Below are 15,028 nucleotides of genomic sequence, written 5' to 3' on the forward strand. Positions count from 1 at the left end.
TTAAAAATACGCAAAAGTGCTTTTCTTTAAAACAAGCAACGGCAGCCACTTTGAGACGGGCAGCTGTCCTAGCTTAGGGGCTGTCAACCCGATTTGATGCTCTAGGTGCGCTGCCTTGCAAACGGGAGGCAATGTGTGCTGGGGCTTTTTCAGTGGAAAAACGCAATCAGTTTGGTTGAAGAGCAGTAGAAGTTGCTGAGGAAGGCCCAAAATTAACATCTTGCGCTTTCCAACAGCATGACCGAGCTGGAGAAAGAAATAAACACTCTGAGGAGCGGCCTGAGAGCAGTGGAGACCGTAAGTATTATTTAAATCAAATCTAGTCCGGCGTAGCTCCAAGCACTGCAGCATCCCTCCTTGGGGAGGCAGGCGAGGGAGCTCCCAGTGAAACTGCTTTTATCTCACATCCTGGAGAGCTGTTTGTCTTTCCTTTCTGCCTGCACGTGCGCCTGCCCTCTTAGGGCTGTTTTGGCACCAAAGTTGCTGTGTGTGGTGAGGCACGTGCATGGTTTACATCTAACACGCCAGGAGAGGCTGAGTAATTCTAGTGATGATGTCCATGGAAGACCTGTGATGTGCCGAGGGGTCTCCCTTTGGCTGTAAAACTGCAGAGGGCTGGGGCTTGGGCTGGGAAGCGCTTCTGCGGACCAGCTGGAGTAGTGATGAAATGGTGGATGTATCCCGAAGGACTCACTGTCTTGCTAAATTATGCTGCTTCCACAATCTCCCCTTGCAAGATTTGGCCTTAAAAGTGTGCTGCAGGAATGATACTGGAAACTAGGGTAATCCATGGTCTCACACACGGCAGAAGGGAGCAGTGGTGCAGCCAGTACCCGTGGCACCGATGCAGGGACAAGCTCAAGGGCGCTACCAGAGGCTGATGGTATTTGTGTCCCTCATCAGCCAGGGCCTGACCAGATTTACTTCTTTTTCTTCCCCAAAGGAGCTGGACTTCCAGAAGTCTCAGGTTCAGCAAGCAGGCGACAAGTTTGTGTCCGTCGTTAGCCAGTTCATCACATTAGCTAGCTTCAGCTTCTCAGACGTCGAAGATCTTCTGATGGAAGCGAAAGAGCTGGTAAGGTCACCACCATCCTTGAGATCTGGGTAGCATTTCAGCCTTTCCTCCAGCCAACAGGGGAGGCATGGTCCTGGCCATCCTGGAGCCCATGCCGTGTGCTAACATCTCAGATACCTCCCTGACAAGATGATGCAAGTGTCCTGCTGAGACCTTGACATAAGAAAGGTGCTGGGCTACTCTTCATGGTTTCTTTGAAGTGTGTGGGTGGGTACATCCCTGTCTGTCCCCAGGGCATTTTTTCTGCTCCACAACCCAACATGCCAGGATGGGGTCAGCCCAACAGACTTCTTCTGGGACACAGGATGTGTTGCTGAAAGCTGTGAAATGCCCGTCCTGTCTTTCAGAAGTGGGCTAGCCATGGGAGAGTTGTGCCCATCAAGGGTGGAGATGGGTCATCTTCTCTGGAGCGAGTCCAGAGAAGAGCAACAAAGCTGGTGAAGGGGCTGGAGAACAGGCCTTATGAGGAGCGGCTGAGAGAGCTGGGGTTGTTTAGCCTGGAGAAGAGGAGGCTGAGGGGAGACCTCATTGCTCTCTACAACTACCTGAAAGGAGGTTGTAGAGAGGAGGGTGCTGGCCTCTTCTTCCAAGTGACAGGGGACAGGACAAGAGGGAATGGCCTCAAGCTCCGCCAGGGGAGATTTAGGCTGGACATTAGGAAAAAATTTTTCACAGAAAGGGTCATTGGGCACTGGAACAGGCTGCCCAGGGAGGTGGTTGAGTCACCTTCCCTGGAGGTGTTTAAGGCACGGGTGGACAAGGTGCTGAGGGATATGGTTTAGTGTTTGATAGGAATGGTTGGACTCGATGATCCGGTGGGTCTCTTCCAACCTGGTTATTCTGTGATTCTGTGATTCATTTGTGAGAATCTCAATTTTGGTGAAGAGCTTTCACTCAAACCTAGAGGTCTTGTTTTGCTTTCTGTGTTTTAAAATGGAAATATCCCGGTTTTGGTGGCTTTGGAGCCAGGAGTGTTGCAGCTGGGACACCTTGGCTAATGGAGTCTGAAGGTGGCAAGGAAGCAGTCTGTTCTGTCTGGTATTGTTGGAAGAGGAGGAAGAAATTCAGCCAAGGCTTCAGGCTGGACATGAGATCATCCATAGGCTGATATCAGAGACAACGCAGGCTGCTCAGTGACCCCACTTCTTTAGGGAAAAATAACATCTGATGCTTGACTTCGTTCTGAGACCTGCCCAGCTCTTCTCTCCAGAGAAGAGGTGCAAGGAGCTCAGTGACATGAATCAATGCCAACTTCAGACCTGCTTAGAGAAGCTGCTTAAAAGGTTTGCCTTCCTCGGAGTGATTCCTTGGGGTTCTTTGCAGCCACATGAAATAACCCTTTACCACGTCCTTTTCTCCCTACCGGTCCAGTTTAAATCACAGCAAAAGGGTGTCCATTGACTGGCATCTGTGATTTCCAAGCAATTCCCTTTTGCTTACCCTCCTTCAGCAAAGGGGCACACAGCTGGTTTCCATTTCCTTCAAGAACTGTCCTCCAGTATCTCCTCCCTGGCCTGGTCTTTATCTTGATAGAAGTGGCAGGGAGATAGTCCAGCACAGGCTGGTTTACATGTCTCATCTTCATCCTACTGCATGAGCTACCTCTCCAAAGACAGAAGTTACCAAGTGTTACTACCTCCTCCTCCCCTCTGGATGTACCAATGTCCATTTGCCACTGTCCTTCAGACCATCCACACATGCTTGGGCATGATGATTGACCACGGCCTTCCTGAGACCATGTCTAACCCAGGTCACCCTTTTAAACTGTTGACAGTAATGATGCCTGCAGTGAGGTAGGACTGCGGAGATGATGACAAATGCTCTGCAAACTGTATTGTCTTCTGCAGACTTGGCTGGATCTGGAGGAGAAGGTGTGGTCGTGGTCCTCAGAGCCCATCCAAGTCTACTTGGAAGCAAAGCGCAGCTGTTCCTGTGGTTATTGGATAGGATGGGCCGTGCAAAGTGCGCCTGCTTTTCACTTTTAAAACACATGTCCAGATTCAAATGCTTTCTCTTAGGCAAGCAGAAACATCATTATTTTCTAAACTTCCTGTCCTGTGAGGATAACATTTTCAGTCTTTCCCCTCCCCAGAATCTCCTGTAACATGGCAGAGAATTGAGTATCTTAATGAAAATCAACAAAAATAACCCCAATTATTTTGAATTATATAGTGGCACCTCTCAGATTCCTCCCTGCATCTTGAAGTGCTAAGTCTCTTAAGTAAACAAAGAAATAAAAATGTTCTAAATATCTTTTGAAGAGCCTGGGGCATCCATGCAAATAGAACTTAATCATATAGGCAGGCTTTAAAAATCTTCCTCTCAGTCTACCCAGCAGAATCAAAGCAACTAATAAATCTATTCATACTTTGATTTTGTTTTCATTTTTATTTAAGCATGCTTATCTCCTGAATGCACCATCACAATTTTAACAAATTTTCTGTGCACAGAGTCTCCTTCAAACTGGAAGCAAGAACAAAGGACATCAGTCCCAAGGACGACTCGTGAGCTCCTTGGGGATCAGGACACATCGGCAATTCATGGATGTCCTGTCCTGACCTTTACTACAGCCTCATTCGACTCCCTTACATTAATGGTGTGCAAACAGCACGAAAGGCCGGAAAACTCCCTATTTCCCTCCCCAGGGCTGTGCCTGAGCCTGGGCAGAAATGTCTTTTAGAAGTTTCACCAACACATTTGGTTTCAATAGCAGAGCATGTGGCAATGATAAATAATCCCCCAAAAATACTTCAAAGGCAAACTTTAAAGTGCGAGTTTCCCTTCCCCTGCCGTGTTTACTATTAGGTTTATGTCTTCAGTCTTCAGTCCCACAATATTTTGCTTCCTTGTTTTTACTGCTGCTTAGTTAATAAAGTCGAGCTGGGGCAAAGGGAGCTTCGGCAGAGCCAGACATGAGAAGGGTTGTGTGAGAATGTTTTAGGAAAGGAGGCTCGGAAGTGATCCAGTTTGGCTTTTACAGGACAGCAGGTAAAATGTCAGATGAATTCTTTCATGTCTAAGTCAAGGTTTGATGAAGCAGAGCCCCGCTCTCTGCCATGGCCGCTGGAAGTGCTTCTTTCTGCTCCATCAGGTCAAAGACTTCCCATGGTGGGTTTCACCAGAGTAGTGAGTATCTCCAAGACTGACAGATCCCTGTCTTCTCTCCCAGTTTTCTAAGGCTGTGAAGCACTTTGGAGAAGACACGGACAAAATGCAGCCCGATGAGTTCTTTGGCATCTTTGACCAGTTCCTTCAAGCTGTGACTGAGGCTAAACAGGAGAACGAGAACATGAGGAGGAGGAAGGAGGAGGAAGAGCGCCGGGCACGCATGGAGGCACAGGTAAGTGGGCACTGGCAAGTCCAGCAGGAACCTCAGGACACCTGAGGAAGGCCACCATGCTGTGCTGTCCCCAACAGCTATCCTTGGCCATGGTGGCACAGGGAGTGCTGAAGGCTAGGCAAAGAACTTCTGCACTCTTAGACCCACCTGCCTTTCACTGTTGCTTGCTTAATTCACTAATGACCTTGGGTTGGTGAGATCTTGGAGCTAAGACATAGAGCAGACCTGGTGCTGCCTGTGAGCTGCTGTGTGGAAATCAGCCCATAGTTTGCATCAATAAACCTGACCAGCTTCATGTGCCAAATACTGGGGTGGGAAACTACTCTTGTTTATGGGTTTGGAAGTCACCACGTGTGTTGGGCACTCCCGCAATCACCTGCATGAGAGTGAGATGTCTCCTTTCCCCTCTCCCACTGCGGCATGTAGCTGAAGGAGCAGCGGGAGCGAGAGCGCAAGGCAAGGAAGGCGAAGGAGAGTGGGGAGGAAGGTGGTGAGTTCGACGACCTTGTCTCCGCCCTGCGCTCAGGTGAAGTCTTTGACAAGGACCTCTCCAAGCTGAAGCGCAACCGCAAGCGCATTGCCAACCAGCTGGCTGACAGCGGCCGTGAGAGGCCCGTCACCAAGCTCAACTTCTGAAAAACAGACATCAACAACAACAAAAAACAAGAAAAAAACGCGGATTAGTCTTTTTGAAGTGACTGGGGTGTTTTTTTACTCCCGTTATACTGCCTTGTGACTCAAAGCAAAACAGTGGCACGCTCTTTCTCCCCGCGGGCAAGTGTGTGTGTGTATATACTGTGTACATAGTCGGGTCGGGGTGCAGATGGAGGTGTGTGGGCAGCCCACCTTGATGGGCACCCGCACCACCTCCTGCTCTCAGCCCCCTCCAAAAAGTAGCTCTCCCCATGCACAAGCACAATTCTGCGTCCACGGAGCAGGAGAGACCCCAACCCAGAGATGCTGGTGGTCCCCGGGATCCCCAGAGGCAATGGGAAGCTGCTCCCTGCCACTCTCCTGCTTGGACTCCCCAGGGCTGTTGGCGGGAGACGCCTTGCGCACAAGCCAAGTGGTTTAAAGAGGAAAAGAAAAAAAAAAAACAAAGTTGACTGAACTTAATCTGGTTTTGGGTTTTTTTCTCATTGTGATTATTCAAAAAAACTCGCACATCTGTGCTTTCGCACTGGTTCCTGAGCTTGGTGCCGCGGGCACTCTGGGCAGTGCTCTTCCCATCATCCTTGGGAAACGCTCCTTTTCCTCTTACCGCCACCTTGCTAAAGGAAAAAGTTTATCCCAAAGTGCTTATTGCTGTAACGCCACACAGATGTATTTATACTTTTCTAATGATTTCTGACCCAAGGCGGTGGGAAAGGTCGGTTCTCGGAGGAGAAGAAGAGCATAAACTTTTGCGTTGTAATGTTTATTCTTGTTTTCTGTTCAATGGGACAAACTGTATCCTCTGTAAAGGTGGGTCAGGACCTGATGTGCAAAGGGGCTGGTGCAAAAGCCACCAGCTTTCACCCATCTTCTTTTCTTTTTCTTTCCTTTACCGGACACACAGAAGCAGCGATGCCAAGAAACACTCGTCTCTTAGCCAGGTTTGCTGTCATTGTCATTGTAAGCTGAACTACCTGTCAAATGTCAGTCCAAAAAAAGACAAAAAAAAAAATAATAAAAATAATTCAAAGCTCTCAGGGAGTAATAATTTATGGGTTTAGAAAATTAAGAATTGGAGAATAAAAAGTAACCACCATTAACATATTAACATTTCTATTCTTAAATTATGCTGAATATATAGAGGACTGTTACTTTTTACTTTTATTTATTTGTGGTGTGTTTTTTTAAGAAAAACAAACCAAAACCTTTTTTTATACCACCAATACTTTTGTAATCCTTTTTTTTTTTTGTTTCTTTGTTTGTTCTTTTTTTCCTGTGGAGAGATGAGTTTGTCCCTGTTGCACTAGATATTAACACTATTGGAAATGGTTGGTTTTTTTGATTATTTTGTCAGATAATCGGTATTACTGGTGGGGTGTGGGACGTCAGTTAACTGTATGTACTGTATAGCAAAAGTGCTGTTTAAACTAATTTGTATAAAGAAAAAAAAAATGGTTCTTAGCACCTGAAGGCCCTGGGCTCTGCGTGCTGAGTGAAAGCTGTGAAATCTCTCTCTGACCGGAGTTGTCAAGAGCTGTGGTTTTACCATTTTTGTTCTTTTCTTTGTTGCAACTTTTGACGCACTGTAGATTAAAAAAAAAAAAAGAAGAAAAAAAAAGACTTTCTGAGTAGCATTTAAAGCAGTAATAAATAAAGCAGGTAAGCGCAAAATAGAAGTCCAGCACCTCGTAACCCAGCAGCTGCAAAACCTGCAGATTATGTTCAAAGGTGGAGTTAAGCACTTTGCTTTAAGAAGGAGGGGGAAATAAAGACAGAAGGTAATGATAATACTATTCCTTAACTAAAGTGCCTCTATTTATATTTTTTATTTATGGCTGAAAAAATAGGGCTGATGATACAATTGGGGGAATGGACTTTGGGGGGGAATTTAAAATATTTAAAAAAAAAGAATTAAAAAGAAAAGGTTAAAAAAAGAAGTCTGGCCTCTGATGGTTTAAGGAATGGTTGGTCACGTGTGTTTCATTTGAAAGGTGGTGGGAGTCCCTAAAGGCGATAGCCTCCCAGGGTCCCTGGGTGCGGGGCTGCCAGCACCCACCCACAGCTCCTGCCTCCGCAACCCCAGTGCCACATCAGGACCTTTCCTGACAGATTTCCTCTTGCCCTTCCAAACCTGTTTTGGTTTTGGTTTTGTTTTTTTAATTGTTTTATAGCAGCCTCATTACAGGGCTGAGTTTGCCGTTTCTTTGTTTTCTTTCCAAAAAAAAGAGAAGAAAAAAGACAAAAAATATTATATCTCTATAAATAAATGAAAGGCTGTGTGCAGATAATTCCATGTGCCATTGTCGAAAACTACTTCTAGATTGGTGCTGGTGTATGTAGCCACTCTTTTCTCTTGGGTGTGTATTTTAAAGATGTTTTTTTTTTTAATAATGCCAAAAAGGAAAAAAAAAAATTCCATAATAATTTGTAAACTGAAGTATATGTCTTGGACTTTATTAGCTTCGTAGTGACCAAGGTAGTCTGTTAGGTGCAAGGATGTCAGTAGTCTTAGCTAGCGGGAAATGCTGTGTAATGTTATGAGACTGTACATTTTCTAAGACGGCGATATGCAATAAAGAAAAATGATTTCGGTGAGTGTACGTGACAGAGCCGCGAGTTATTTTTTGGGGAATAAAAAGGTGTATTTGGGGATTGAAGTGGGTTTGGAAGAGAAGTCCTTCCGTGGGTTGCTCTGTTTCAGAGGTATTTGCAGTCATTGCTGGCGTTGGCTGTTATTCCCACTTCAGTGCTTTTCTGTGTGCTGCATTTCAGGCGTTCAGAGGTTTTTCCACCCTCCTGGCTCTCGTCTCTCTCCTCATGGTTGCTCACATGTTTGCGCTGAAACACCTCCTGTTAGCAGCCCATTCATTTCTCCCCACTGTGTTGTTGCTACTACCTGTTCCCACCTTGGTGACCAGGTTTTGTAGGAGCCTGCACTGAAGCAACCACCGGGATTGGATCATCTTGCATTCTTCAGCTGAGCTGGTGCTGGCTGGGCTGGTCAGTGTGCCTTTAGCAAGCATATCTAGACACACCAAAGATGTTTTCTTGACAGCAGCCCAAACCCCAGTTGGCCTATTCACACTTATCATTGCCTTTTCCACACACCTTCCATCTGGGCTATGTATTATTTTCTTCTTTTTCTAATGCTCTTTGCACCAGGGACCTTTGCAGCGCCCAACATCCCCAGACCCTAACGTCTGTGGTGATGAGGAGGGAAATGGCCTCAAGCTCTGCCAGGGGAGGTTTAGGCTGGACATTAGGAAAAAATTTTCACAGAAAGGGTCATTGGGCACTGGCAGAGGCTGCCCAGGGAGGGGGTTGATTCACCTTCCCTGGAGGTGTTTAAGGCACGGGTGGATGAGGTGCTGAGGGGCATGGTTTAGCGTTTGATAGGAATGGTTGGACTCGATGGTCCGGTGGGTGTTTTCCAACCTGGTGATTCTATGATTCTATAATGGGATCAAACCCATGCTCTTCCCCACTTTGTTCAGGGTTTTTCCCAGTATAATCATTGAGCACTCACTGTGCTAGCATAGATGGGATGTCAGCACATCTCTGTGCTTGCTGGGTCCTCCTTCGGTGTGATCCCACCTGCTAGACGTGGCAGCTTCTTTCTGTGTACGTCCCATGGCCGGTGTTTCTTACCACAGGACGTATTTATGACCCAGGAGCTCAGGGCAGTGATGAAGAGCTCAGCTACCATCACAGCACCCCGCGGCTGGGTGGGCTGATGGTGCCGTACAGAAGTAGCCCTGAGCTGAGTAATGAAAGGACCCAGCGTGGCTTCAGCTGATTTTCCCTTCATAAAACCCTGTGCCCCAGCACTGGGTTGCATCCCTAATGGATGTGAACAAGCTGGCCAAAACATGCAACCTGACGAGGACCTGAAATTCTGGTTGATGGCAAATGGCAGGTTTCCTGGGCCATTCCTTTGTGTGACACAGGACAGTCCCTAGGATGGAGGCAGGGTGGCAGTGGGAGATTTGAGCCAAGACAGGAGCTTTTCATTCGTCTGAATGGGAGAAGAGGCCAGCTCCCTCCTCTCCACAACTTCCTTTCTGGTATGCAATGAGGTCTCCCCTCAGCCTCTTCACCAGCTTCGTTGCTCTTCTCTGGACTCGCTCCAGAGCCTCAACATCCTTCTTGTGGTGAGGGGCCCAGAACTGAACACAGGACTCGAGGAGCGGTCTCACCAGTGCCGAGTACAGAGGGAGAATAACCTCCCTGGACCTGCTGGTCACACCGTTTCTGATAGAAGCCAAGATGCCATGGGGCTTATTTGAAGTACAAAAAAACCAAAACAAACTAGTGATGTGCAAGCTTCCCAATCTTACAAACCCTTCTTTAGGGCTGAAACAGCAGCAGTTATGGCTGGGAACATAATTTGAGATATGACATTGTCATCCCAGAGAAAAGGGGAAAGGGGCAGGTGCTGTGCCAGACCAGCAGGGCTGTGCTGTGTGAGGCCACGTCACCAGGAGTTCATGTTCACCAGTGCTCTGGTCAGTTGGGTTCTCACCTGGAAAAGGGTTTCTGTGCCTTGAATCCTGGCTGGTCCCTCCAGTCAAAGCCATGAGGAGGGTGTGCTGGATAGGCCAAACCTGCCCAGACCCGTCGGTGCCAGAGGAGCTTCTGGGCATGGCACTCCCAGGGGAATTGCCTCATGGGACTACCCAGCTTGGTGGCATCAAACCTGCTGAGCCAGCCTTGGCTTTGCTCCGCTCCAGCCCAGCGGCTTTCCCCATTGCTGAAGGCTGGGGTGACTGGGAGTCCTGCTGGAGCAGGGAGTGTCACGTATCATCTCCCGCACTCAGCCTGTTATCCTTGGCATCATGCCCCCAACTTGGAAAAGATGAGTCAAGAGGCTGGGGCGATGACCTGGTGCAGACGCAGCGTTGCACGCAAAACTCAGCTCAGTAAGTAGGGAAGACAAGGCTGGACAGGGAGACGCAGGGCTCCAAGCCTCACTGGCAGCACTGCTGCTGTGGTGCCACTAGCAAGGGGTCACAGGGTGCTGGATGGGCAGGAGGTTGCTCAGACTTCATAGAATCATAGAATCACCAGGTTGGAAAAGACCCACTGGATCATCGAGTCCAACCATTCCTATCAAACACTAAACCATGTCTCTCAGCACCTCGTCCACCCGTCCCTTAAACACCTCCAGGGAAGGGGACTCAACCACCTCCCTGAGCAGCCTGTTCCAGTGCCCAATGACCCTTTCTGTGAAGAATTTTTTCCTAATGTTCAGCCTAAACCTCCCCTGGCGGAGCTTGAGGCCATTCCCTCTTGTCCTGTCCCCTGTCACTTGGGAGAAGAGGCCAGCTCCCTCCTCTCTACAACCTCCTTTCAGGTAGTTATAGAGTGCAATGAGGTCTCCCCTCAGCCTCCTCTTCTCCAGGCTAAACAACCCCAGCTCTCTCAGCTGCACCTTGTAAGGCCTGCTCTCCAGCCCCCTCACCAGCTTCGTTGCTCTTCGTTGCTTCTTCTGGACTTGCTCCAGAGCCTCAACATCCTTCTTGTGGTGAGGGGCCCAGAACTGAACAAGGGACATTAAAGATTGGAAGGGACATTATAGATGATCCAGTCCCAACCCGACACATCCCACTAGATCAGGCTGCCCAAGGCCCATCCAGACCTCCAGGGCTGGGGCATCCACAACTTTCCTGAGCAACCAAAAAATATTTATATACTTCACATCCAAAAAATATTTATTTACTCCCAAAGGAAGGTACAATGGGACCAACGGATCTGTCAGGCTTTGATGTCCCTCATGGAGACCCTTGGGAAAGGGTAAGCAAAGCTGGGACATGTCCAGTCCTGCTCCCACCAGTGTTGCAGCTGGATCTGGCTCTGTCCCTTATTCTGTCCCCAGTGCCTATGTCACAGTTCAAGCAGATGTTCTGGGGTACACTTGAACTTCAGCAATGTCACGCCCAGTCATCAGATCTGCAGCTGGAGCACCCCAAGAACAGGCTCACCCCCCAATACAGAAACCAGTGTAGAAATGCAACCCCGTAAGTAATGAAATAAAAAGAAAGAAAGAAAGAAAGAAAGAAAGAAAGAAAGAAAGAAAGAAAGAAAGAAAGAAAGAAAGAAAGAAAGAAAGAAAGAAAGAAAGAAAGAAAGAAAGAAAGAAAGAAAGAAAGAAAGAAAGAAAGAAAGAAAGAAAGAAAGAAAGAAAGAAAGAAAGAAAGAAAGAAAGAAAGAAAGAAAGAAAGAAAGAAAGAAAGAAAGAAAGAAAGAAAGAAAGAAAGAAAGAAAGAAAGAAAGAAAGAAAATGTGCTGTGGGTGAACATGCCCTTCGAGCTCTTCTTCTTGAGGGAAACGGAAGAGTCCAAGCTGACATGAAATCTGATGAGAGGATAGAGGCTGTGAGGCAGCACCATCCCTGTCCCCATCCCCTCTCCTGCAGCAAATCCTGCAGGTATCGCTGGAGACAGTGAAGTCTCTCCCTGGCCTTGCTCAGGGTTCTGCATGGGAAAAGGAGAGCTCTCTGTTTGAATCAGAAACATTCTGACCTGAAACCTCTGAGCATTTTATATTATTTTTAGTCTTAAACACAGGCTTGTGTGCAGGTGAGCCAGGGAGAAAGCCAGGAGTCTGTCCTCCCGGGCCCCAGCAGAGCCTCAGGAAAGGCAGCACTACCATCTGCTGGCTCTTCCCTGGACTTCGCAGTTTTAGAGCTGTCATATATAAAATAAATCCTTTCTCTTGCTTTCCTCTGCCAGATCTCTACTGTGGTCTGAAAAGTTCAATGTTCTCTGGCTGTGGAACACTCAAAATGCTAAGCATTATATTTAAGTTTCCTCCAACATAGCTGAGGAGGGATAATTTTAATTCCACCCATCATAATTCGAGTCAAATAGCCAAAGGTGACAGTGACTGTGTGTTTGGGCAGCAGCAAGCAGAGCTGCCCTAAACCAGGATGCCATCCAGAGGGAACTTGACAGACTTGATAGGTGGGCTCGGGCAAACCTCATAAAGTTCAACAAGGCCAAGTACAAGGTCCTGCACCCAGGTCAGGGCAATCCCAAACACAATTACAAGGCAGAGAATAGATTGAGAGCTGCCCTGAAGAGAAGGGTATTGGTTGCTGGTGGATGAGAACCTCAAGATGTGAGCGCTTGCAGCCCAGAAAGCCAAGCTTATCCTGGGCTGCATCAAAAGAAGTGTGACCCGCAGGTCGAGGGAGGGGATTCTGCCCCTCTACTCTGCTCTTGTGTGACCTCATCCAGAGTCCTGCACACACTTCTAGAGTCTTCAGCAGAGGAAGGATGTGGATCTGTTAGAGTGAGTCCAGAGGAGACCACAAACATGATCAGGGGGCTGGAGAACCTCTGCTATGAGGACAGGCTGAGAGAGTTGGGGTTGTTCAGCCTGGAGGAGAAAAGGCTCTGGGGAGACGTTACAGCAGCCTCCCAGTACTGAAAGGGGGCCTATTGGAAACCTGGGGAGGGGCTCTTGATCAGGGAGTGCAGGGATAGGACAAAGGGGAATGGCTTTAAGCTGAAAGAGGGAAGATTTATATTAAATATTAGGAAGAATTTTTTCCTGTGAGAGTGGTGAGGCATTGGTATGGGTTGCCCAGGGAAGCTGTGGCTGCCCCATCCCTGGAGGTGTTCAAGGCCAGGTTGGATGGGGCTGGGAGCCCCTGATCCAGTGGGAGGCATCCCTGCCCATGGCAGGGGGCTGGAACTGGACAGGCTTTAAGGTCTCTTCCAACTCAAATCCTTCTATAATTCCATGATTATCCTGTGCACCACGGCAGCAAGTCTGGAGGATACAGAACAACCAAACATAGCTATGATCCTGCTACTGAACCTATCTCTTTGGATTTCCAGGATGCTGCTGTAAGCAAAGCCATGCTGGGGAGATGTGTGTGGTTTTATCTGGGCTTCAGGCACTGTGAGGTACCAGTGGCTTTTCCATCTACTTGAATTCATGCTTGTGTAGGTTTGCACAGCTTTACTTTACCAGGCTCTGTGCAGAGCATCCCCTGGGTTCAAGGAAGGGCAAGGAAGCCCCAGCCTTGTTCTTTGCCCAGATCCTTATCTCTGTCCAAGACCCTTCTTACTGTGAAATTGGAGTGAAGCACTCAGGCAAGACCTCGTTTCTACAGCAAATTTTTCCAATTTAATCGCAGGGGGCAATCACCATTTGAGTTTCATTATATGGAAAGAATCTACAATTCAGATACTGCATTCAAAACTCGACATGACCTCAGGGACTGTATATTACCAAATGTTCTGTAAAATGCACCAGACTGAGCACAGCAGCCACAGGCACAGGTCAGGAAGGAGCACAATTGCCGTGGCACATTAGATTTCACTGGGGAGATAAGTGACCTGGTTAGTCAGAGCATTTTTTTCTCCCTCATACCGAGATTAGTTCAGAGCATGTTGCTATGTCGGGTAAGCAAATTATGGTTACGTGGTTGCGAGGGAATTGCTGGATAAGCAATTTAAGAGAAATTTATCTTGCTGCTCTTGTCCAAGTCTATGACCCCTCAGGGTTTGCAATTTGTAGGGTCTACCCAGGGGGCTTTGTTCCTTACCAGCTGCAGCAACAACATCCTGCTAGATGCCCTCCACTGGGATGGGATGCGATGGGATGGGATGGGATGGGATGGGATGGGATGGGATGGGAGTGTGCACACTTCAGTGAAGCCCTCTGGTCAGGCCACCAGGCATAAATCTAAGATTTTAAACCTGCACATCTGTGCTGCTTGCAGAAGCAGGTGGAGAGATTTCTGCTGCCTTCAGTCAGACTTGCTCTGGCCCCTGGGAGAAGCAGAGGCGCAGAAGGGCAGTACTGAATATTTCCACTCTTAATCTCATAGAATCATGGAATGGTTTGGTTTGGAAGGGACCTTAAAGATCATCTGTCTCCCCAGGAGCCGAGGAGTGGTGTCTCTCTAAGTAACCTCCCCAAAGTCATTCCACTGCAGCTTTCTGTTTCTCCTTACAGTGGGGACAAGGAGGAATGGGTGTCCCTGTGTCTGAAGGGAAAGCACCTGCAATGCATGAAGCACTGAGGTTTGTAAACACCTTTAACTCTTCAGCACACACAAAAATAGAAACCCCTCCAAGAAGAGGTGCAATCAGCTTTCCAGAGCAAAGCTTTAAGACCCAGGTTTTTCAGTTTATGAATCTCCTAGTACTTAAAGGTGGCCTACAAAAGGGTCTACTGCATGGACAGAATGAGGGGGAATGACTTTAAGGTGAAAAAGGTGAGATTTAGATGAGATATTAGGAAGAGAATTTTTCCTGTGAAGGTGGTGAGGTACTGGCACAGATTGGCCCGAGAAGTCATGGGTGCCCCATCCCTGGAGATGTTGAAGGCCAGGCTGGAGGAGGCTTTAAGCAACCTGATCTAGTAGGAGGTGTCCCTGCCCATGGTAAGAGGGGAGATACTGGATGAACTTCAGTCCCCTCTAACCCAAACCATTCTATGAATCTATGAATCTCTTTAGATGCTCCTTTGTTCAGTAGTTTCTAAGCTGAATATTTGTGGAAGAGATAAGGTTGAAAACAGTTTATGTAGGCAAGGATAGTGGATGCACAAAATTAAGTAGCTCAAGTATTTAGGAGTTGCTCCCCATTCTGTTTTGTGGGCTTCTGCTAATGCCTGCCTTTTTGAAACCAGCTGAACCTGGAGAACCTCAGTGCCAGCTAGACAAAGAAGAAATAGCACAAATAACAAATGGGTCATCTCAGAGTAAATTCATTTCCTCTGCTGAGTCACAGCTGGATCCAGCTCATCTTTCATGATCACCCCAGAAGCCTGTGGGCACACAGGTGTGCTGCTTCGTCTGGTACAAACAGCTCCAGCAAGGCTCCAGGGTTTGATTGCTGCCTGAGCAGCAAGTACCAGAACAAACTTTTTGGCTGGGGTGGCAAGATGAATGCAATGATCTTTGCAGAAAACACACAGATTGGTCTTCAATTGTGGCTATA

The 15,028-nt window shown here is 47.7% G+C and overlaps 1 protein-coding gene across 3 annotated transcripts in view; it reads left to right on the plus strand.

Moving 5' to 3' along the window:
• Window positions 1–7,664, plus strand: part of DAAM1 (dishevelled associated activator of morphogenesis 1) — an 82,581-nt gene extending 74,917 nt beyond the window's left edge. For all 3 annotated transcript variants that reach the window (XM_069856780.1, XM_069856782.1, XM_069856781.1), the window contains 4 exons: window positions 237–297; window positions 944–1,075; window positions 4,245–4,415; window positions 4,842–7,664. In XM_069856780.1, the coding sequence (XP_069712881.1) occupies window positions 237–297; window positions 944–1,075; window positions 4,245–4,415; window positions 4,842–5,051 (574 nt within the window). In that variant the 3' untranslated portion in view covers window positions 5,052–7,664. The remainder of the gene's footprint in view (window positions 1–236; window positions 298–943; window positions 1,076–4,244; window positions 4,416–4,841) is intronic.
• The last annotated feature ends 7,364 nt before the right edge of the window (window positions 7,665–15,028 follow it).

Source organism: Phaenicophaeus curvirostris, chromosome 5 (assembly GCF_032191515.1).
Source record: "Phaenicophaeus curvirostris isolate KB17595 chromosome 5, BPBGC_Pcur_1.0, whole genome shotgun sequence".
NCBI lineage: Eukaryota > Metazoa > Chordata > Aves > Cuculiformes > Cuculidae > Phaenicophaeus > Phaenicophaeus curvirostris.